Raw genomic sequence first — 24,620 nt, 5'->3', positions numbered from 1 at the left:
TGATCTTATCTTTATTAACACACCTCTGACTGTGGTTTTCAGGGCCTCCCAACTTGTAAGGTCTGTGGTGTCCCCTTTTTTGTTATGAGTAAGGTAGTCCTTGAAGGCCGTTTCTATTGCCGCCCTATTGTCAGCCTTTTTTAATAATACATTATTGAATCTCCATTGAGTTGACCTTTTGACCCCGCTTTGTATCGCCAGAGACATCGTGATGCATGAATGGTCAGAGATTACACGCGGTTCAATGGAGGTGACCTCAATGTCTGCAATGGCGTGAGCCGATGCAAGTAAATAATCTATGCGTGAATATGAGCCGAGCGGTGGGGAGTAAAATGTATAATCTCTACCTGTTGGGTTCATCAATCTCCATGAATCTACCAGATTAAAGCGCTTGCAGAGATTGAGGAGTGCTTTATGTGAGTTGTTTGAACGAAAGGGGCAGCGCGAGTCCTTGTCGAGGATAGGGTCCATTGGGAGGTTCAAGTCTCCACCTAAGATGTGTGTCGCAGTGTCAGGTATTGTGTCGATATGTGTACATAGTTCCCTCTAGAAATCCTGCTCATCTTTATTTGGCGCATAAACATTGGTAACATAAAACTCCCTCCCGTCCTTTGAGAGTTTGGTCGAAACCCACCTGCCTTTGTTGTCAGCAAGGGTTAGCAGGACATCAATGTTCGCTCTTTTAGCAATGAGTGTGAGAACTCCGTTCTTTTTCCCCAAGGCGTCAGACCCAATAGCCTCACTATACCATTTATTCTTCATTGAGTTAAATTGTGGTGAGTCAATTTTAGTCTCTTGTATTAGGATATCTCCCTTTTGCTTGTGGAGATAATCTAGAATTTTTCTCTTTTTGATTGGATGGTTGATTCCCTTAACATCAAGGGATAGTATTTTAATATTCTGCTTATTTGTCGACATGAAGGGGGAGTGGGAATGATGTGTCGAGCTCCATGTTATACATATCGTGACAGTCGTTTGGTGTTATACTCCTAGCAAAGATAGGGTCAAGATCCCAAAACATGAGTATATAGTTGTACAAGTACTTGCACATGCATTCGTTGTGCACGTCCTCTACATTGCCTAGTTGTCGAGCTTTGCTGCCGGGTTACGGAGACAGAGGGGAAAATAAAGGCAAAAAAACAGCTGAAGACAAATGAAAAATTACAAATACTAATGTAACCAAGAATCCCATCCAGCCCACCCACACCCTCAACCCGCCCTCCCCACCCAAAAAGTACAGTAAGGACATGGCAACCAAAGAGAAGTAGCAACACTAGCTCCTCTCCTCTGTGGCGACTGACTATAATTACCTGCCACCATAATTAAATGAAGCAACTCAAACTTAACCATATAATATGATCCAAGAACATTGGGACATCATGACTATGTTGTAGGCACATGTTAACGGCACATCGCCTCCAGGTAACTTGCTTATCTAGTAGACCTTATTTAACAATTTCAATACGTATATCAAGCGTACAAAGTAATATCATCAAACCTAGACATCACCCAAATAAGTAGTAGTAGCATGGCTCCCTTTTATAGCTCAAGGACTAGTAACCTAGTAGAAAGAAGGCGTTATATACAAGACAGTAAATCACTCTTATAACAATTTTAACAGGTTCTGCAACCAACTTTGGCGGTACCAACTATCGTTACCAGAACTGCTACTTATTAGCACCTATTGTCGCCATAGCCAATATATTCTGCGCAAGCATAACAAGTTCTGGTGTTACTTAGGCATGCAGTGCCTGAAACACTGTGCTTAACAAGGGGTAATAAGGAAAAGTACGTCCTACCACCTCGACAGCCATGGTTTTCTGTTAAGATATTAACGATACCAGAGATGAGCACACATCTTGGAATATGGGCTGCGACCATATCGTTTGAGTATCGATCCTGACAGCTTTGATCAGAAGGGCTAGGTGCCGTCTGGCCGGGTGTTCGTCGCCGTGGCAGTGTCCATTTTTGAATCCTCAGGACCATCTAGAAACTTTTTTAGGTGAACTGGGTATGTGAAGATTTGTGGTACTCCTTCAATCACTACTCGAAATCGTGCAGGGCCAACAAAACCATATTGATATTCCAACGAACGTGGTCGGAGTGCAAGGAAGTTCTTTCTCAGATTGACTGTCTCTTTGCAATAATCTTGGGAGATATAAACTCTGTTGGTCTTCCAGAGGATGCGATTATGTTTGCGCATGAACATCAGGATTTGTTCCACGTGCTGATATCTCAAAGGCTTGCAGACAATCGGCCTAGGACCCCTTTGCTGGTGTGTGATGCGCCCAGGGACCCTGTGAGCCCGATCAAACTCCAGCGGAGTATTGAAAGAAAGATTTGCCGCTTGGGGAAACCAGGATTCCAAGAATGATATACATGAACCATTTCTATATTCTGCTCCTTCCGGAATTCCAAAAATACGGAGGTTCCCTCTTCGGTTCCTGTCCTCCAATTCCGAGATGCGCTGTGATATGGATGATATAGAAATAAAGAGGTCCTTAAGAGATTTTTTCACCTTCACCTCTGAATCCTCAAGTTGGCTGATCCTGCATTCAGTCTCGGTCAGCCTGACATTAGTGTCTTTAATATCTTGTCTCAATGATATTTTACCTACCTGTACCAAGTCCTCCTTGGTTCTAGAAATAAAATACAAGTATACCTTTTTTTATACAAGGACTCCCTGGATTCTGTACACACTATACTTTACTTTGGTATAGTATATACAGAGCAAGGTTTCTACACTGAGTAGTATTCGACTCCAACTAATGATCGTGGTTTGATCAACATGCATTGATACAAAGCAAGATGGTCTACAAGCTTCAACTGTTAAATGTGACTTTTGTGTGAAGTGGAACATTTTTTTCAGTCCTTTGTGTTTACTGTGCTCATTTATGAGGTTGGGGTATTTGTTCAGATAGCCAACCCATTTTCTTACTGACAAGCTTCATAAGCCAGCTCACAGAAGGCAAATTAGTCAATGGGACAAACATTTCCTCAAACAAACATTTTTTCAATCATTTTCTAAATCAAATTTAGAGTGCAGATTCAATGCTTGGATGCTTGGATCACTAATTAGTTCAAATTACCTAAAAGTACATATATTAATACATTTTGATTTCTTAATTTTCTCAAGATCTGCCTATTCATTTACCCGCAAAACAAGGAAGGGTGTTCATGATGGGTACATCTCTGTCTTCATGAAATGTCTGGTGTATTTCTGTCCAGTAGTTTTTGCTGCAGTGGTGTATAAATATTCATATGGTTGTTAAAACAGGAAATAGAACATATGGGGGACTTTCTCAACACTCCTAAATCCATACACACTTTTAAAGGATAAAACTTGTATGCCTGCATACTATTTGGGAAATGTACATTTAGATCCACCAAACAGGGTCAAAGTTATTATTGAGGTTTAAAAAAAAAAAAAAGTGTCTTAACCATAACTTTAGAGTTCACATTGCCAACACATGCAGACAACCTAACCACGTTCTAGTAGACATAATTGTCAAAATATATAAATGGCATGAGGATACTAGAAGTGTTCCAAAAACAGACCAAAATCAAATTGATTAAAAAAATGCATATTTATATTAAAGCCTACCACCATGGTTGCATTAAAAATACACTGAAGTCAGGCCTGTTTGTTGTTACAAGTGAAAAAGGTGCGAGAAGGCAAATAAAACAAAAGATTGAAAACATAAGACTACAAGAACTGGCTAAAGTTACAATATGTGCTTGATAGGCTGATAATGGAAAGCCAAGCAATGATCTCTTACTGTGCAGCATTCAAAAAAGGTGATTCGCTTTAGTGGAGTTCCTGTATTAACTTGTGTGTTTTTCACCTAGGTTCTGTATGTGTTTCTTCAAAGCTGTAAAGGAAGCAGAGCACTTTTGGAAAGGAAATCATAGGCTACGTAAGATACACGCTTGCTGGGGGACACTGATCTGCAAGACTAGCAGAAGGGTAGTATAATGGAATGAAGAGTAAAATCTGAAACTTCAATATTTCTAAGTATTGCAATCTGCAAGATCATCATATTCATGAATAGTTATGTGATAAACTACGGACAGGTTTGAATATATCAGAATTTCAAACATAAAAAACCAACAGATTTCAAATAAACATTTAATGTTAAAAACAAGGGTTCTTTTCAACAACTGAACTTGTTTCTTTAAAAGATATACACCATTTAAATGTTTATCACCAGCTAACATGATCTTGTCCATTTATTTTTTTAGAATACATGTAGAAAAGTATCTTTTCTTATAAATACAAACAATATTTTCCCAGCCTTTATTAGAAATTAACATGAACATTTTTAATGGACATTACCTTTTTTGGGGGCCCACACCAACATTTGTGCAAACAATGCCAACCTTCTTTTAAGCACTTAAGAGCAAATCTGTTTATGAAATGGCATAAGCAATGATTCTATAACTACATCTTGCTAAAATATTCTGATTTTACATATGTGCAGAACTTGAGCAAATTAAAGCCACAGAGAAAAGCGTTACTTACTATCCTTCAGCATAATTCAAACTGTCTAACTCACAATCTGAACTGGCGAATCAAGAAGAGGGACTTGAAAGCTGAAATTTCTTTCATTCCTATTCTTACACAAAATTGGTGACTATTATCATAACTGGATGACAAATCACATCCACACCATTAAATAGTATCACAGTAAAACACACATCTTCAACACTACCCAAAGCAGTATTTACATTTTATAAATTTATGATGTAACCATTACAAAGATTAGCTACCCACCAATTCAACAAAACAGGGAACAGCATCTTACAGTGGTGGAATGAAATAAAAAATTTAAAATACCTGTATTTAGAGCAGCATTGTTTCTTTATAAATAAAGTGTAAGAAAATGCAATATTTTAAGGATAGTAAAAAAAAAAATATTGAGGTTATGTCACTCGACAATGCTTTCTGTGATAAAAATCTAAACTGCTGGTCACACTCCAGTAATGAACCCTAAATCCCATAACCAAAAAAGAAAAAAAATCTGTAAACATGCATAAAATGTGTTTTCAAGCTGCAGTGGACACGGCCATCACGCACCATTTTATTGTAGTGTCTGTATTAAATACCCTATATATAGGATATAATGCATCACAGAACACTTGCATAATAGTGCAACACATTTCAATTTACAGTGCACTTTTTCTTTAAGAGTTGCAGCTCCAAGGCATAAGCTATTAATTTAGCTTGGTGATATTATGCTGCACTTCTAAAAGAAACGTATTAAGGGACCTGAATAATTCGTTTTTACTGATATCTACTGAAAACTGTTTCCCATTGTGTGCAGATGAGAACATTCTCAGTATCTAATACAACCATTAGCATGACAATGTGACTAGTAAAACAAGATATAAGATAATTGAATATTCAAGTTTTAGAAAATGCACTGGGTGAGAAAGCATCCAAATAGTCCACAAATATGAACAGTCATAAACCTCAAAACTCCAAGGTGGTGTTTCACTGCGACAATAATGTGCCAAAGCAAAGGCATTTCCAAACAGGCCCCAGACAAAAGTGCTATTTTAATATGCAAGGTTGCAGAAACCTTCCTGTAGGCTTTGCTCGGTTTATGGTAATTTTGCCTAACAGAACTGATTGTGAAATGCGGCTCATAATTAAAATAAAGCTTCGGAATAAAAACTTTATAAAGCACATTTCATATTCCAGTAGAAGTGTAAATCACAAAAATAAATCAATGGTTCATAACTCTGGTTGTAGGAAAAACTGGCAGCAGATGAAAAATTGTAATATCAAAAAATGTTTTCTATATCTTTAAATTATGTTGACAAATTGAATAGTTCATAAGAAGCTAAAGTTACAAAAATCTGGTGTATTGCTCTTGGTGCTCAAATTTATAAGTCTATTGCATTATTAAAATAGATGTACACATAGCACTTTCATATTGAATGTGTGAACGCTGTCCTCAATACCTTTTTGATCTCATCATTTACTTCATCGAAGAGTGCCTGTTTGGAACCTGGTAGCCCATCCCCAACCCTTCCACAAAGAACTCATTTTGACGCAACGTAATTTCAGTGTTTCTTTTGCTAGACTGGCATTCTCTTTCATAGTTTTTGTCTTTTGCTCTGTTTTGCAATGCCAGCATTGTCTGTTTCTACAATTCTTTCTCTTCCATTGATTTCACCATGTCCATTTGTTGTTGTGCTTTGTTCTTCCACTGAATGTTCATTTGTGGAGGAAGCAGTTTCACTCTTTTCTGTTTTTTGTTGCATTTCTCGAAGCCTGGTCACAGCTTTATCTATTGTTAATAAGCTAATGAGGTTGAAGTCATGCATGCTGACCAGATGAAGCATAAAGTTTTTACATAGGTTATTCTTAATAATTTTCAGTCCAAAATTCTCAACAAACAGCATACTAGCGTGATTCATTTGATTGTCCGCAATAAACCTAGAAAATGTTGTATAAGAGAAATCATGTTAAAAAATTGACAACATTCACAGCTAAGCAGAGCGAGGTTTCAATGAACTAGGAGCTATTTGAATACAATGAAGGTAACTGGTTCAAAACATCAATTGCTTTACTGCTACATTTGAAATGTTCACATACACATAGTACTGATTGCAAACCAGTGCTTTCTGTTGGATATTGATTAAAACAATATCAGGATACGACTGCAATCTAAAAATACTTTGACTGACTCATTGTGAAAGCAGTAAAGCACACTCCTAAGGACAGTGCATCTTTAAAGAACACAAGTTATTGATACATTCAATCCATACAAATTCAAGGAAAAAAGTTACATACGTACAATTATAATTACTTATCTGTATGACTGAGTTATTCTACTATCAGTTTACAGGCAAGCATTAGACTTCAAGAACAAGGTACTTACCTTCGGTAATGCTCTTTCTGGTGGATACAGACCGCAGTTTACTCAACCATGTGAATATCCTCCAGGCGCAAGACTAGATCTGCAAACTAAAATTTCTGTGCTTTAGAACGCCAATAGATGGCGCAGTACGACTGTGCTGACTTAGTTCTGCTCTGGGAGCGAAGAGCGGAGACACACATGCACGCTGTCAGTTTCTTTCGTAAGCTTGTCCTTGACCTCATATGTGGAGCTAATCACTGAATTAGAAGGACCAGTGTAAACAATACAAAATCTGGACATTTTCAGGTGGTCAAGGAGACCATTCCAAAGAACAGGGAAGTGGTGAGGAATCAGCTGTTAGGGGATCTACCACTGAGCAAGTTAACTAAGATAAGTAACTTGGATACTCCTACTCCCAGATTCCTAACCTTGTGAAGTGATACCAAAGCAGTACCTCCTAAAATGGTGAATTATTGTAATGGCCCAGACTAAATAGTACCGCACGACTAAACAGGCACAATACCCATCTGCACAGCAATAGTGTTTCGTGAACTGACAGCTATCCAAGACAGACACTGTGTGCCAACTCAGTAGCAGTTGCCTCATCACAGGAAGAATGACCCTTCAGAACTTATGGAAGCTGCTTCTTTGCCAATATGTAGCAGATCTTAACACGGAGGACTATCCATTGTGAGATGGTCCGCTTTTGCACTGCCTTGTCCTTCTTTGCCTCCGGAGAACTGAGAGCAGATTGCCCACCCTGGATTCCTTGGTGCAACCTAAGTAAAAGCTCAGCACTCTCTTGGGGTCTAAACAATGAAGGTGTTCCGCCTACTGTGAGGGATGAGGCAGAGCAAATAGGAAACAAGCATTTGCAATGCAATAGGTCTCGCAGTGGCAAAGTTTAAAGTTGTTGGTATTGTAAATGGCATTGTTTTTTATCTATTTTGTTTTAAAAGCAATAAATATATGGATAAGTTACTTACCTGTAATCCTAGTTCTCTTCCAGGGGTATCCTCATCAAAGTCATAAGCACTGAATATTCTTGCCCATGTGCGGGACCCCGGAAACAATATAAAAATATATATGTAAAAACACATATATCCAACTCCACATATATGTACGTACATATATTTTTCTCACACCAATGCAGCCCCAAAAAGAGGCTAACACAATGTAAAACCTTGTACATGTACTGCAATTATAAATGAAACAAAGAACACATTAAATCAAATATCCTTTGAATTTTGTGTTTTATTGAGTAAAACCACTCGTAACTCCTGAAAATTGTTCATAAAAAGACATTGTTAGCCTCAGGCTGCATTGAAAAGCAATAACATAGAAAATGAAAGCATTTTCAACCAAAAAACTGGCACCGTGCCTTTAAGGCAGCCCTGACTCCAGGCTTCCCATCATGCCTCAGGGGTGACAGTTAGGTCAGTTCTTTACATATCCCTGATGTCAGGGCTAAATACAAATATAAAAAACGTACAGCTCTCATTTACCTGGGGAGGCGGGTGGGTTGCTTATGACTTTGACGAGGATACCCATGGAAGAGAACTAGGATTACAGGTAAGTAACTTATCCTTCTCTTCCAGGGGATCCTCATCAATAGTCATAAGCACTGAATAGAATAGCAAGCCCAACAACCACCTGCAGGTAAATGAGAAGTACATCTTCTACCTTAAAAGACCCAACATCACAGCCCAGACTGGCTGTTAAACAGATTCCGCAAGGAGGCTTGGCCTACTTGGGTATCTGCTCTCGTGTCAGAATCAAGACAATAATGTCTGGTAAATGTATGGACGGACCGCCAGGTCGCCGCCTTACAGATCTCCGACATGGACACATTATTGAGAATAGCCGCAGTCGCAGCCCTTCCCCTGGTGGAATGCGCCTTGGGAGAAAACCCCAGGGGTTTTGTGCTAGCTGGTAAGCAAGTTTAATACATGAAACGATCCACCTGGAAATGGAACGTTTTGAGCCAGCATAGCCTGTCCTGATCGATCCATAGTTAACGAAAAGATGATCAGAATGACTAATCACTTTAGACCTGTCAAGATAGAATGTTAAAACCCTTCTCAGGTCTAAAGAATGCAGAGCCCTCTCAGCTGGAGTAGAGGGGTTTGCAGACCTCGAAGGAAGTGGATCCTCTGGGTGGGCTGAATGACTGACTTTCCGAAGTTGACATGCAGCCCTAGTCTCTGGCAGAGCTGTATACAAGTCTGGAACTGATTTCTTACGCTGACTGGGGAAGGACCTTTCACCAGCCAATCGTCCAAGTATGGATACACGAAGACCCTTCTGCGGCGTAGAGCAGCTGCCACCACTGCAACACACTTCGTGAACACCCGAGGGGCCGAATTCAATCCAAATGGTAGGACTTTGAACTGATAGTGGGAGGTCCCCACCCTGAACCGAAGAAATCTTCTGTGACTGGGGTGTATTGGAACATGAAAATAAGCATCTTGAAGGTCCAGCGAACACATCCAATCTTCCCTTCCTGAGATGTGGATATATTTGGTGAAGCGCCAACAAGCGAAATCTTTCCTTTTTGACGTGCAGATTTAGTGTTCGCAAGTCCAGAATGGGTCTGTATTCTGTTTTCTGTCCTTTTTTCTGGACCAGAAAATAACGGGAGTACACCCCTTTTCCCCTCTGAGAGACTGGTACTCCCTCGATAGCTGACTTTTCGAGTAGAGTGGCGACTTCTCGAGTAGAGTGGCGACTTCTCTTTGCAGTAGGTGCAGCTGATGATTTGATGTTGACATCGGGGGAACGGGTTCAGGCAGATGATTGAAACGAAGACAGTACCCATTCTGAAGCGTAGACAACACCCATCTGTCTTTTGTGATGCTTTGCCACTCTTTCAAATGATTTGGCAGGCTTCCCCCCACTGGAGTGGTCCACAGCGCTGGGGGAAGAAACGACTCATTGCTTGGATTGAGTCTTGCCGGTGTTGTTGCCTTGGCGTTGATTACTTCCTCCCTTGTAATTACGCTTTCCTTTGTACTGGGATTTTTGCTGCCCCTGCTGATCTTGGCTCTTCTGCCAGTTCGAGGTTTAAACCCGCTGCTTTGTAGAGCCCTTGTTAAAGGAGCGAAATTTCCTCTTGAACTCCTTCTCAAGACCCACCGCCTTGAGAGTTTCCAGCTCTGCCTTCATGCGCTGCATCTCTTCGTCCACACTTGTGCCAAACAACGAAGCACCTGAAAAAGGCAAGTTCAATATGCACGCTTGGGCTTCTGGTTTCAAAGCCGTTAGGCGCAACCATGATGACCTCCTTGTCGATACCCCATGAGCATACCCATGAGCTGCTAAGGTAGCCCCATCCGCTGTGGCGCTTATCACCTGGTTGGAAACTTGACTGCCTTCCAGGAGGGTTTCTTCAAAGTCCTTACGATCCTCTGCTGGGAGTTTTTCCACAAAACGCTGCAGAGAATCCCACAGGGATCGATCATAACGCCCTAAGAGGGCTTCCGCATGGGCAACTTTGAGAAAAGCCGCTGATGTATTGCAGACCCGCCTTCCCCACGAGTCTTGCATCTTACTGTCCTTATCCGGAGGCACAGTGGAGGATGAGGTGACTGCATTGGACTTCTTCGCCGCCGCGATAATCACCGAGTCCGGAGGAGGATCAGCTCTGAGGAATAGTGGGTCGTCCTCTGGAGATTTGTACTTTTTAAGGATCCTCGCCGGAGCAGCCTTGACCGTTGCTGGGGTTAAGAATACGTCCATAACCCCCAGCACCAAAGGCAGAAGAGGTTTGGGTGCAGACCTATGCTGCAGTGTTTCAACAATTACCGAGGTCTTGATCTGCGGAGCTTTTAAGGTAACTCCCAACTTAAGAGCTCCCCTACCAAGTATGTCCTGAAACGTGAAGATATCATCAATCGGACTCTGGCGAACTGGGGAGCGTGATCTTTCCCTCTGGCGAACTGGGGAGCGTTATCTTTCCCTCTGGCGAACTGGAGAGCGTGATCTTCCCTCTGGCGAACTGGAGAGCGTGATCTTCCCTCTGGCGAACTGGAGAGCGTGATCTTTCTCTTTGTCTCACCGGAGAGCGTGACCGTTCTCTAGGCCTAGAGAGCGGTTGCTGCATCCGATACGCCGTTTCCTTGTCCTTAGCCCAGTGATGAAGTGGCCTATACCATGTCAGTGAAAGCCTGACAGTAGGCTACTTTGGAGCTGAATTTTTCACTGGAGAGTGTGATGGAGGCGTTGCATCACTTTGCGAATGCCTGGATTCCTTTTCTGTGTGCTTGAGGGAATTTGGGGGGGGGGGGGGGGGGGGGGTGCGCTTGGAAGGGAATTGGAGGGGTTGGGGGGGGGGGGTTGGTTAGAGCCTGAATTTGGATTTTTTCGGCGACCTTGTGAGGGATATTATTAATATTGCATTTCTGCTTTTACCTGCGCTACTGTTTCCTGCTCGGGGCTTGTCTCCCTTTTGCCTCGCTCCACTCCGGACACCAATTCCGGCCGGGTAGCGGCCATCTTGGACCGGACTCGGCACTATTCGCGGTCAGTGGTCCAGTTGTTGCTTGATTCTCCTGGCTCTGGCCACCCTCTATTTCAATGCGCCTTGGCCGCTCGCGCAGCGGGCGGGCGCGCCTAAGGCAAGCCCGTCTGCGCCCGTCAGCGCCAAGGCAGGGCTCAGGGCGAACCATGCTGCCGGTTTTAGTTCCTTTCACCATATTGGATCGCGTTTCCAGTACTCCAGCTCAGCACTTAGGTCCCTGCGAAGCCCACGCTGTGCCACCTATCCCATGTCTACCGATGACCCGGTGAGTGCTCTGGCTTGTCCAGATTGTAGCTTTCTGCCTACAATGCAACTTCGGTCGGAGGCTTGATATATTAATTCTCGCCTTCCGGACAGTTTTAAAGCCTGCCTCATTAATTCCAGATCTCTTAAACGGCACCATACTGACATTTCTGATTTGATCTTTGACCTCGATCTCTTTTTTGTTACAGAGACCTGGTTAGATGCTTTCTCCAATCCTATAGTTATGCTGGCCACTCCCCCTGGGTACAAAATACATCGGTTTGACCGCCCATTGGGGAGAGGGGGGGGGGGGGGTGTTGCCATATTCTATAGAGAATGCTGGGTCCTTCAGGGGGAACCATCCACTAATTGGGTAGGTTGTGAGGCCCTAGATTTCAGCCTGCAACTGTCGCCCCATTTCACCTTGGGTGGCTCTTTACTATACCGCCCTCCGGGTCCTGCGGGAGCCTTTTTGGACACTTGCAGTGTGTTGTGCCTGGGTTTTCCTCCTTTCCAGTTGCTCAGCTAGAGTGAGTGTTATGTCTGTGTGGAATGTTGGAGTGCGTGATGTCAGAGTTCAGAATGTGAGTGTGCCTGTGTGTCTGTGGAATGACAGTTGATGAGTGTGGGCTGAGCAACTAACACCTAGCTCCTGGTGGGACCTTATGGAACTGACTAATTTACTATCTACTTACTATCTATGGATCTTATATTACAATCCTCTGTAACTACATGGAACTTGTACTGATCTACAAATAAACCTACTTCTTGGGTAAACTACTTGGCCTCCTCCGGATTCATATCTTCTTTTACTCACAACATTTGGCGACGTTTTTGAAAAAGGATAAGAATTTACAGCGTGCAAAGTTCATGAATAAATATACAACCAGAAATTAAAATGAAGAGAATAGAACCCATGTCTTCTGCTGAAACGGAAATACTGAAACTGAAACGGAAATAAAGTAAGAACCACCCTGGTAAGTCCCACCAGTGTCTTTTTAACAACAGACAGCCTACAAACCCAGGGTGTGCTTTTAATTATTATTGGCAAATTATTTTGCTGTAAGAACTGCGTACTAAAGTAACTGAAACTGATGTATCACCATCTCACCATGCGTGAAGGAGTTAAATTAGAAAACACCGTTTCAAGCACTTAATTACTGAGTGAGAGCGATCTGTGAGACATTAAGTTTTTTTTTCCTGTGCTTTGAGAGCTGTTTAGAGTGTGGCTCATACTTCGACATTATTTAAATAAACTTGAAAGTGTTCTTTGAAGACAAAGTGTTCTCACATCGTCTTGGTTTAACCAACATGAATTTAACTGCGCAATCCCTGAAGTGAAGTTATACTAAAAATAAAAGTCAGCGTGTACTTTAAAAATGATGCCATGAAAAATGAAAGTCAGCAAGTACTTTTAAAATAATGCCATTTGCTGCTCGATCCTAACCTGAGAATACCGTTAACTGGGCGCCTGTTTATCTGCGTCCGCTCTGATCCATTCCCCTCCTTGCCACTTTCAAATATGATGACGTTGTCGAATCTTTGTGTGGCTCAGTGGAGAAGCGAAGTCCTGTGTTCGTCACTCTGCGTCACCGCCATGCTACATGGAAGTACTGTCTTCGTGATTCCGCTTTGCTACGTAACGTGAAGCATTTTTATTTCCTGCCCGGTTTCCATGGCTGCGCTTTTCTGATGTTTCCTGGTTCGAGTGTGCAGCTTGTTCAAAGTTGTGGAAACGGTCACATCAGCTGTTTTCATGGTCGTCATGGGACTATCGGACCATTCTCTTCAAGATTTGCAGTACGATCTTCGATTTCATGATACTATTTTTTGAGTGATGCTGCCATCATCTGGCTAGTTTGTGTACAGTTTACAGCCAGCTTCAAGAAATGTTTTTTGCTTTGGTTTACACATACGTTTTGGTGATCTTCCTAAGCGAATGTTGATTTATGATGTTTATGGATTACTTGCAATATGCTTGAAATTATTTATTCATGTTATGCTGAAACTGTATTATATTGGCAATTAGCAGTTATAGAGTTACACCACATTCTTATTTGCAAGTCTTATGTTTTTGCAGTTATGTATACTGTGTTTTGCGCTGTTATTTATATTTTCTCCATCTCGTAATTGGGTGTTTAGTACAGGGTATGTTTTGATTTGGCCAATCTAAACATTTTAAGGGGTACTAAGTTTTATCATTAGGGTAGTTCAGTTGCGAGTATTGGAGCTGGTCTCCGTATATTTGTTTCTATTCAGTATAGGTGTGCACGCCTACTTACTGTTTCTACCTTTTATGTTTGTTTTAACCTTGCTTCACCCTTTACGCATGTTCATTTGATGTTATTAATTAAGCGCAGGTATTAAGAGTTTGTGGTGTTAGATTAATGATTACATAACAAGTATTATAGTGCAAACTTTAATATTTAGTTAATACAAGTGTTATTCTTCAACTTCTTTAAGTGTTATACGGCACTGGTACATGGTGCAATACAGGTGTTAAAACGCGTTATGCTTTAATTTCTTTAACTGTTATACGGCACAAGTGTTTGGTGCAGTACAGGTGTTAAAACGCGTTATGCTTCAATTTCTTTAAGTGTTATACGGCACAAGTTCATGGTGCAATTTAGCTGTTAAACGCGTTATGCTTCAATTTCTCTAAGTGTTTTACGGCGCAAGTATTTGGTGCATTACAGGTATTAAAGTACGTTATTCTTTAATTTCTTAGATGTTTAATGCAATGGGGTATTTACCCTATGTTTTACATTTTAAGCCTGTTCATGTTTGCATTGTTTATTTTCTTCAAGGGAAGGGGATGTGTTCCCTTTATATTGTTTCTTTGCCTTCTACTTATTTTCTCTCTTCTTATTCTGTTCTTCTTTGAAGATTTGAACTGTCCGTTTATTTGCAAGGGTTATCTCTCTAATTTTATAATTCTGTTTTTCCTCTGAAGGAAAGGGGATATGTTGTGCCTGGGTTTTCCTCCTTTCCAGTTGCTCAGCCAGAGTGAGTGTTATGTCTGTGTGGAATGTTGGAGTGTGTGATGTCAGAGAGTTCAGAATGTGAGTGTGCCTGTGTGTCTGTGGAATGACAGTTGATGAGTGTATATTATACTGGAAGAGATACATTGATGATATCATCATGATTTGGGACAATAAACTGGATCTACAGTCTTTTATGAACTGGCTTAATAACCTAGACCCATGGCTAAAATTTACACACACAGCCACTAATTGCAACCTGGATATAACTATATTCGTAAAGGACAATGAGTTACACACAAAAACTTTCAGGAAACCAACGGCTAAAAACAGCATTTTGTCCTATAAAAGTTTTCACCCAAAACCTTTGAGGGACAATCTTCCCTACAGTCAGTTTTTGCGCTTAAAAAGGAACTGTAGTAACAACGCTGATTACAGAATGCAAGCCAATGAATTAAGTGACAGACTGAGGCAGAGAGACTACACAGAGAAAACCATCAGACTCTGTAAAAAAAGAGCAAATAATCAACCGAGAGAATGTCTCCTCCAAACATTTCACAAGGAACCAACACCTGATTTGACTACCTGTGTTACAACATTCAGCCAGGCTTCTTACGAAGTTAAGAAACTAATAAATAAGAACTGGCATATCCTTCACACAGGACATTTCAATTGGCCCAGACCAAGGTTCGCTAATCGGAGATCCAAAAACATCAAGGATGTCTTGGTACATACCCGACCGATTAGAAAAGTGAAAACTGCCCTAACCAGAGACATAACCATGTCACCTGTAACCGGACATTATCCATGTGGGTCATGCGTAGCATGTAAGACGACAACTGCTTCCAAAACACTACAACTTTCTGATACCCTTCTCTGGCAGCAGCGCCAACACACTAACTGTAATTCGACACATGTCATCTATACAGTGAGCTGCCCTTGCGGCAAGCGCTACATTGGAATGACATGTCGTAAAATAAAAACAAGAATTGGAGAGCATCGGAGCAACATTCGATTAAAAAAGAATACCACCAAAATGTGCTCCCATTTTGTGCAAGCAGGTCATTCCTGCGATGACATCCACTGGACAGTGATCGAAATGTTAACTGACAAGTCTCAGAGATGCGAAAGAACTCTGTTTGAGAAAGAACAGAGGTGGGTGGAACGCCTCAAAACCCATGAAAATGGACTCAATGATTGTATTCCTTGGCACCAGTTTTCGAAATGACCCCATTTCATTATGATATAATTGTTTACTCCCTGCAACAATTGTGGAATAGAGACAAAAGAGCTATACTTATTCCCTGTATCGATAAAGTTTGTTTACAAAAAAAAAAAAAAAAAAAAAAAAAAATAAGAACCTCTGACGTGCCCTGAATACGTAGCTTGAAGCTCCTGCCCCTTTAAAAATGTCCTATCCAGCCGGAGTCAGTTACTTCCGGGGGCAGAGTCAGCACAAGACGAGGTTGCAATCAAACGCGGGTAATGGCGGAGCGATGTTGCTCAAACTACTGAATCCCGGTAAGGTGACTACGTGTAATAGATATTAACGTAATACACAGCTCTGAGTCCAGAGGGTTCCCCCGACGCAAGCGAGTACTCCTCAGTTACAAGGTATGACAACGCGCTGCGCATGTAATATAATACGTTTGCCTTACCTAAAGGGTTCTTTACCTTTGCGCCCCGAGAGGCCAGCGCGTAAGAAGTTAAGAACTTACTTCCTCCATGACAACGCGCCGCGCTTGCAAAATAATCCGTTTGCCTTACCCTAAGGGTTCTTTAGCTTTGCGCCCCGAGAGGCCAGCACGTAAGAAGTTAAGAACTTCCTTCCTCCACGTAATGGGTCCTTACAAACTTATGTAACCAGCTCCTTCAAATAACAGGGCAATAACTAACGAATTTCCAAATCAGTAAAACTATGTTTGCAGCGTAAAATACTCGACCCTTCCCACTAAAACCCTCCCCTCCCTACCGAGATAAAATTCTGGAAATAACGAATAACAATTTTATTCCACTTAATGCACAAGCCTAAATCAGGATGTTCTCAATAAGTGTGTATTTCTCTATGTACTCTCCTTATTATTTTTCAGAAACTGGAGGAGTCAATATCCCTGGAAATGTATACAGGTTATTATCAAAATACAACACAAATGGTGTGAGTAATACGTACTTTGTTTAATTGTTAGTCCTGACGAATGCTCTATAGACCCCTGTGGGCCGACGGAGCAGAAACATGTCGACGTTTGTGTGATAATTGTACCTAACTACCACGATCTAGTAACTCGATCAATTGGGTAGTACCGAACTATTTTAATAAATCTGAAAATCACAGCAATAATTAAAATGATTTAGGGTGATTTTTCAGTTTTTAAACCTTTTTTCCTTTTTTTGAGATTCTAATTTCTACACACTTCTTCCCTTTCTCTGGACACTGCACTACAAGCCAGAGGTGCCTCGGGTTGAGGCTGGCAACACCACAAATATGGAGTAACCAATGATAACGGCCAACAACCCATATGCGGGGCGGATGAATCAAATATACCGCAACAACCATATTGGCATAGGGTTTTTGAGGTTACTCTAAAAACTTTCGTTACCAATGGCCTAAGGTGTTACAAGTGTCTGTTTCTCTTTTGATAAATCACCTCCTTTCCAGTTGCTCAGCCAGAGTGAGTGTTATGTCTGTGTGGAATGTTGGAGTGCGTGATGTCAGAGAGTTCAGAATGTGAGTGTGCCTGTGTGTCTGTGGAATGACAGTTGATGAGTGTGGGCTGAGCAACTAACACCTAGCTCCTGGTGGGACCTTATGGAACTGACTAATTTACTATCTACTTACTATCTATGGATCTTATATTACCATCCTCTGTAACTACATGGAACTTGTACTGATCTACAAATAAACCTACTTCTTGGGTAAACTACTTGGCCTCCTCCGGATTCATATCTTCTTTTACCCACAACATTGTGACACCATAGCGGAGAGAGTCCTAAGGTTTTCCAACTTTCTGCTGTTGGGTGACCTCAATTTACATCTGGACTTGGCAGAGTCGCCAGACGCCGCTGATTTCCGGGATATTCTCCAGTTAGCCATGCTCTCCCAGTGGGTGAGTACTCCTACCCATAAGGGGGGCCACATTCTGGATCTTATTTATTTCCAACTTTCCGGTTTTGGTCCAAAAACCCCTCCCGGTTACAGGGTCAGACCACTTCCCAGTATTCTTTTCGTGGACGGCCTTGCAAGAACGCCAACCACCACCCCGCTACCGTGCCCCGAAGGTCAGAAAGATTGATACTGTGCTTTTGAGTGCTAAGTTGGTGGCTTCACGCACGTCCCTTGGGAGCACACTATCGGAGAATGTTACTACGTTTTCTAATTGGATTAGGGATGCTGTCATGGGCCTTTCGGCCTCTGGCCCCCGTAAGTTGGGGAGAGAAACCCCCTCCAAGCCTTGGTTCACCGCAGAGTTGAGGGATCTCAAACACTCTTGTAAGGTCTTGGAGAGAACATGGAGGGCCAGCGGCTATTGTCCTACGGCCAAACAGGCTCTTAGGGACAAACAGAAATTGTACTATTCAGCCATCTCCTTGGCAAAAAGCACCCATTTTGCCGCGCGCATTGATAGGGCTAAAAATAATGCGAAGGAAATCTTTGCCATTGTGCAGAGTTTTGTGACGCCTCGAGCACAGGAGATAAAGGCTACGCCCTCAGTCATCTAGGAAAATACTCGGTCCAATCATTTTAGGGAGAAAATCAGGGATATCCAAGACTCTTTTCCAAAAAACCTGACGCCTCCCAGGCCCCAGCGGGGGCTTAGTGTGGCGAAGGACCCAGATCACCCCTTCTCGGCCTTCTGCCCCATATACCTCTTGGCCTCTCGCAAAATCCTTGGGGAGTTGAAATCTGGTTCCCCCAACGATCCTTGCGCGGCTCGGCTGCTGGCTGATCTAGCCGACACGGTTAATTCGGAAGTCAATATTCTGATCAACTAGTCGCTTAGCGAGGCATACGTTCCGCTCGCTTGGAAGCAGGCCCTCTTACTTCCATTACTTAAGAAACCCATCCTTGACCCCTCGCTTCCCGGTAATTATAGACCCATTTCTCTTTTGCCTAGTTTGGCTAAGGTTTGCGAAAAGGTGGTCACTTTGCAGTTAACCAACTATGTGACGAAGTAGGGCGCGCTACAGCCTGTGCAATCGGGGTTCCGGGCCGCCCATAGCACAGAGTCGGCACTGCTGGAGGTGGCTGAGGCAATTAGGGACTGTTTGGATGCCGGCGGGAGAGCAGCTCTGGTGATGCTGGATCTCTCAGCGGCATTCGACACGGTTCCCCACTCTCTCCTCCTTAACCGACTTACAGACATCGGCAGGTACGGCGTGGAGCTGGCTGCAATCCTTTTTGGAGGATAGGTCACAACAAGTCTGGCTCCCCCCGTTTGCCTCGTCCCCCTCCCCTCTCTCCACTGGTGTCCCGCAGGGCTCTTCCCTTAGCCCCATTTCGTTTAACATCTTTGTGACTCCCCTGGTTTACCTGGCGGAGTCACTGGGGGCTAGGGTGATGGCCTACGCGGATGACACGCAGTTATTGTTTACCTGGAGAAGGGGTGAGGACTCTGTCAACACGGCTCAGCGCTGTCTTTCCGCGGTGTTTCGCTGGCTGGCCAATGCACAACTCAAGTGCAATGAGGAGAAGTCGAAGGTGCTCTTGTTTGGAGCGTTTCCTGCGGGCTTTAGAACCAGACTTTGGCCCCCGGACTTTCCACCCCACCCAATCAGACACGGGCCTTGCGAAAAACTTGGGGGTCTGGTTTGAGGAAAATTCGAATTTTGCGACGCATGTCAAAAAACTTACAGGGACCTGTTTTGGCATACCCCCCTTCTGCCTGCAGAGGCTAAAGAAACAGTAGTTCGGGCATTGATTCTTTCTCGGCTGGATTATTCTAACGCACTCTTAGTGGGATGCCCAGGCTATCTGATAAAAAAATTACAGGTAGTCCAAAATGCGGCTGCTCGTCTCCTTCTGGTTCTTTCTTCCAGGCAGAGCGTGCGGGTCCATCTCCGCCACCTTCACTGGCTCCCAGTTGAGGCTCGCTTGAAATTCAAAATGCTGGCTATTGTCCATCGGGCCTTGTATGGTTTGGGCCCACTATCTGCAGAAGCGCTTTTCTTTCTATATTCCTACCAGGACTTTGTGGTCCTCGGACCAACTCCTTATTCAGAACCCGCACTTTTCACACCATAGGCTAGGTGGCTGCTCTTTCACCCGTAAGGCTGGCATAGCCTGGAATGAGCTTCCTCTCGCCCTCAGGAGGATTTCGGATCCGGTTATCTTTAAAAAGAATCTAAAAACACTTCTGTTCTGAGTCCATTCTTTTAGAGGCTCTCCCTGTTCAGCTAGTGGTGGGGGCTCAGGGTAGCAGTGCCGGGATACTCTGAGTAGCTGTGCGCTTTAGAAATGCAGTGTAACATAACATAACTTAGCGAATGCCTGGATTCCTCGCTGGCCGACTTATAAATAATTAAATCCAGGCCAGAGTCTGAACCTGAGCCAGCCGCAGACCTGGAGCGACTGAGAGAGCCTCTGCTCTGGAGACCTCTTCCGCTTGGCAGCGTGACTGTCACTCACTTGCAAGCCCTGGTCATCCTCCGCAGCTGAAGCGGATCCAGAAGACCTCCGAGACTGCTGCGCCACTGGTTGAGGCTGAACCACTGGAGTCCCATGCCTCGACGTCTACTTCCGAAGAGGTGAAGTCCATAAAGGCTTTTCCAACGTCGAACTTTGTTCCTCTCTCGACGGCGAGTGTCCTGCCAACACTTGTGAATGCATCAACGTCTAGCGCCGATGGTGTGACGCCGACGGAGGAAGCTTCGACGTCGAACTACCATGGTCCTTCGACGACAATGAATGCCTCGACGTCGAGTGCAGATGGTTCGTCGATGGAGAATTCCTCAACGTCGATCGCCGATGACCTGGTGACGATGGAGGTTGCTTCGACGTCGATCGTCGATGACCTGGCGACGACGGAGGATCCTCGACGTCGAGCGTCGATGACCTGGCGACGACGGAGGATGCCTCGACGTCGAGCGTCGATAACCAGACGTCGATGGAGGCTGCCTCGACGCCGATGACTAGGCAACGGCGGATACTTCGACGTCGAAGACTCTACCTGAGCCTTCGACGACAGATCTCGACGTTGAGCCGCCCTGCTTCAACGGTGACCTCTCTCTCGACGCTGCACGTCGCCCGTATGACGGCAGCGGAGATTTCTTGACTTTTGACGCTGAAGACTTCACCTTCTTCGTCGTTGGAGACCTCAACGCCAATCCCGACGCCGAAGGAGAGCAGGTCGGGAATTTTTTCGACGTCGACCGCTTCATAAGTCTCTTTGGAGAAGTCCATAAATCCTGCTTCTTTCTCTGTCTTTGATAGTTCTGGATGACAAGGACTGGCAGTGGACACAAGAAGCTACCTCATGAGAGTCAGGTAGACAGCGAATACACACTGGATGTGTATCTGACCAAGCCTTCTTATGCCCACAGGCAGGACAGGTGTCAAAAAGAGCCTTAGGCATTTTGACAAAAAAATTAACCCTTTTTGAGCCCAAAAAAGGTAGAACTATCTCTCTAGGGTAAAAACCCGTCGAGTGAGATAAAAAAAATTGAAGAAAACACCAAGTAATTCTGACAGAAAGTCAAAAAAAGTTGGGAGCGGTTAACCAGGGTCCTGACAGAAGGAGCCGGAAAGAACAACTGACCTAACTGTCACCCCTGAGGCATGATGGGAAGCCTGGAGTCAAAGCTGCCTTAAAGGCACAGTGCCAGTTTTTTGGTTGAAAATGCTTTCATTTACTATGTTATTGCTTTTCAATGCAGCCTGAGGCTAATAATGTCTTTTTATGAGCAATTTTCAGGAGTTATGAGTGGTTTTACTCATTAAAACACAAAATTCAAAGGATATTTGATTTAATGTGTTCTTTGTTTCCTTTATAATTGCAGTACATGTACAAGGTTTTACATTGTGTTAGCCTCTTTTTGGGGCTGCATTGGTGTGAGAAAAATAATATATGTACGTACATATATGTGGAGTTAGATATATGTGTTTTTACATATATTTTTTATATTGTTTCCGGGGTCCCGCACATTGGCGGGAATATTCAGTGCTTATGACTATTGATGAGGATCCCCTGGAAGAGAAACAAGGTTATTTATAATGTTAATATGTTACAGTGGGGCAAATGTGTTATAGGAAATACAGTTGATGCACGTGGAATAAGACGCTATCAACTACTGCCACTCCTTTTAGCCATGGATTAATATGATGATTTGCCAAGTGTGTTTTCTGTTGCAGAACATACCATGATTGCCAATCGATGCTTTGTGGTGAATACTTCATTTCCCCTAACTTGAAAGAATCTGCTGGTGAGAGTTGCGTGCTTTCCAACATATACACCGTTAGGAATGTGGAGCGACGTTCATATTAGTTTTTAGTCACTGTGATTTTTAGGAGACATTGCTCTGTTTTGCTTTCTTGGGGGTAATGTCATCCAAAACAAGACGTCGATTTTTTTGATATGGGACCTTAATTCACTTTCCCAGTCTGGCGTCAAGTTTCGTGTCATAAACTACCTACTCACTGCCTGGCAAAAAACTTTTCTTCACATGTGCATTAAAGAATCACAGGGAATGGCAGGAAATCCAATTACGGCCAACTGTGGTATCGGTTCACATTTAAAGGAGGAAATGTACATGCATGTGTTAAGTGTTCTGTGCGAAAGGCAGTCCACAGAGGACGATATCCGTGTACTGTTAAAAAGTCAGAGAGGCAAAGGGTACATAATCAATAGCACTCATGGTTTAGTAAACCACCCTATACTGGCCGTGCAAGTATCCTGTAAAGATACTCAGACACAGAATTTTGAGGACTGCATTGCAGCCAGGTTAGATCATGGGTCAGCTGCATAAGTCTCTTACTGTTACTGTTTGCAGACAGCCAGTGGCAGACCATTTGCTCTGCATTCCTGTATCAAGCTTTATGGCGAGGGCATCAAACTACCAGCACAGCCCTCCATCTCCGACCACCTGGCTGCGATGGGAGGTAGGCGTAACCTGGAGCCCCGTGACTGATTGGAAGGGAGGGGGAAGAGCAGTCCGAGTGAGATGATGGGGAGACAAAACAGTGAAAGCAAGAGCGCTGGGCTGATACAAAGATCTCCTAGTAAGAGCCCATGCGGGCAGTCCAGTCCACGATCGGGGCACACACTGCCCCCACCTCCAACGTGCACACAGACCAGCTTAAGACCCCCTTCAGGTTGCAACCTTTGTTAGGCACAGACACTGCAAAGAAACAGCGAGGTGCCTCAAAACTAAACAAGCACCAAAACATGCAATATACATTAATATGCCACACAGCCTCACAGGCGAGACCTGCACGTTTTGCCAATGGGAGACGGGTGCTGAGAAATCAAAGGAAGAAAGTATTTGCTCATGATTCCCACCATATGCCTGGCTAGTACAGATTTTTTGAGTGTCACAGAAAGTGGAACACACTGTTTTCTAAATTGTTCAGCCCACGCAAAACCCAACAACAGGGGGTCTGGTTCCTTTTCACTTGGTCAACTACAACATTTAGAAACAGAAAAATTTGTTGTGAAGCGCTATGCAGAAACAAGTTATTATGACTGGGTCGGTTTACTCTGCTGAAAAAAATCAAATGCTAACTAAATACAACGTTGATGTGACATGGTTATAAGAAGGCCGGCATGGCTGGGGCTGGAAGCGAGTCACAAGCAACCAGGAAGTTGACAAGGCAATTAACGGGGAACGAGCCTGGGTGGCGGGGTGGAGGCTGCAAGCATGTCTGTGTGGAATGAAAAGTGCAAACATCTGTAGAGCGCTTCCGAGCTGAAGGAATAAGGGGGTAGAATGGAAACAGGTGGGACAGAGGCTTGTGATGGGGAGAGAGGGTGCTAACTGGGACGGGGTAGGAAAGAGGTGAATGGGGGGAAAGGCAGGTAAAAAGATAGAGGATGCGGAGGGTAGGTGAGAATGGGTGGATGAAAAAAGAAAAGACGAGAAGTGTCGGTGAATTTTGGAGATGCTTGAAAGCAGCAGCGAGATGGAAAACAAAGTGAGTGAGGAGGGATGTGGCGGGACACAGAAGCAAGGATGAGACGGTCCGAGAACGGTAAAGATGTACGATTGATTTAAAAGTAGACAGGAGGGAGAGACCGACACAACAGTGAAGAAGAGAAAGAAAAAGAGATAGAGAGGAAGAGGGGAATAAACAGGAGACTAAGGCAATGGGGGCAGACTAAGGAATGTTGAAAATGAGGAGAGGGAGGAAGCTTAGAGCATGTGGTGGAAATAAAGGCAGAGAGAAAAGGACAACGTAGAAGGAATCGGAGAGGGGAGAGGGGGTTGGTGGAGACCTAAAATAAAATCGCGAAGGGGTCTCCATGGACATCAATGTTTTATTTACACATTGTAATCCCAGCCTAATACATTTAAAAAACTTTGTTATGTCACTCCCATACATGAGTGCTAAAAGAGAGTCCCAGCGCCTTGACAGCCTGTAGGTGGAATGGCCGCTACACAAACATCTGATAGTATACCCGTCAGATCGCCACTGCTACCAGTGTTAGGAATGCCGAAGCAAGAAACAAAATTTGTAAGTACATTTAACAATTATGTCGATGTTGCAAGAGATAGAGTGTGAGCAAAATAAAGTGAATAAGGGGGGGGGCTAGGGGGGAGGGAGGGGGAATAAAAAATAAAAAAATAAGAAATAGCGAGAGAAAGGAAAAGCAAAACAGAGTGAATGATAAAAGAGAAAGCGAGAGTGCAAGAGGGAAGAACTTATGCTAAAAGTGTAACAGCAGCTTCTTTCGGGAAAAATACATTTTATAATAAGTAGTAAAAGTACATTTAAACATTGTAAGTACATTTAAATATTATGTCGAGGGGGCGTGGCCAAGATGGCGGTGGAGTAGGACGTGCTTTTGTGTCCCTCCG

General features: G+C 43.4%; 1 protein-coding gene across 1 annotated transcript in view; it reads right to left on the bottom strand.

The window, feature by feature from the left end:
• Nucleotides 1-4,115: 4,115 nt before the first annotated feature.
• SUZ12 (SUZ12 polycomb repressive complex 2 subunit) overlaps nucleotides 4,116-24,620 on the bottom strand; it is a 910,103-nt gene continuing 889,598 nt past the window's right edge. Inside the window, exon 16 of the mRNA XM_086930882.1 lies at nucleotides 4,116-6,445. Within this exon, the coding sequence (XP_086787008.1) occupies nucleotides 6,103-6,445 (343 nt within the window). The 3' untranslated portion in view covers nucleotides 4,116-6,102. The remainder of the gene's footprint in view (nucleotides 6,446-24,620) is intronic.

Source organism: Lissotriton vulgaris, chromosome 7, assembly GCF_964263255.1.
Source record: "Lissotriton vulgaris chromosome 7, aLisVul1.2, whole genome shotgun sequence".
Classification (NCBI taxonomy): domain Eukaryota; kingdom Metazoa; phylum Chordata; class Amphibia; order Caudata; family Salamandridae; genus Lissotriton; species Lissotriton vulgaris.
This window is presented reverse-complemented; position numbering and strand designations above follow the sequence as displayed.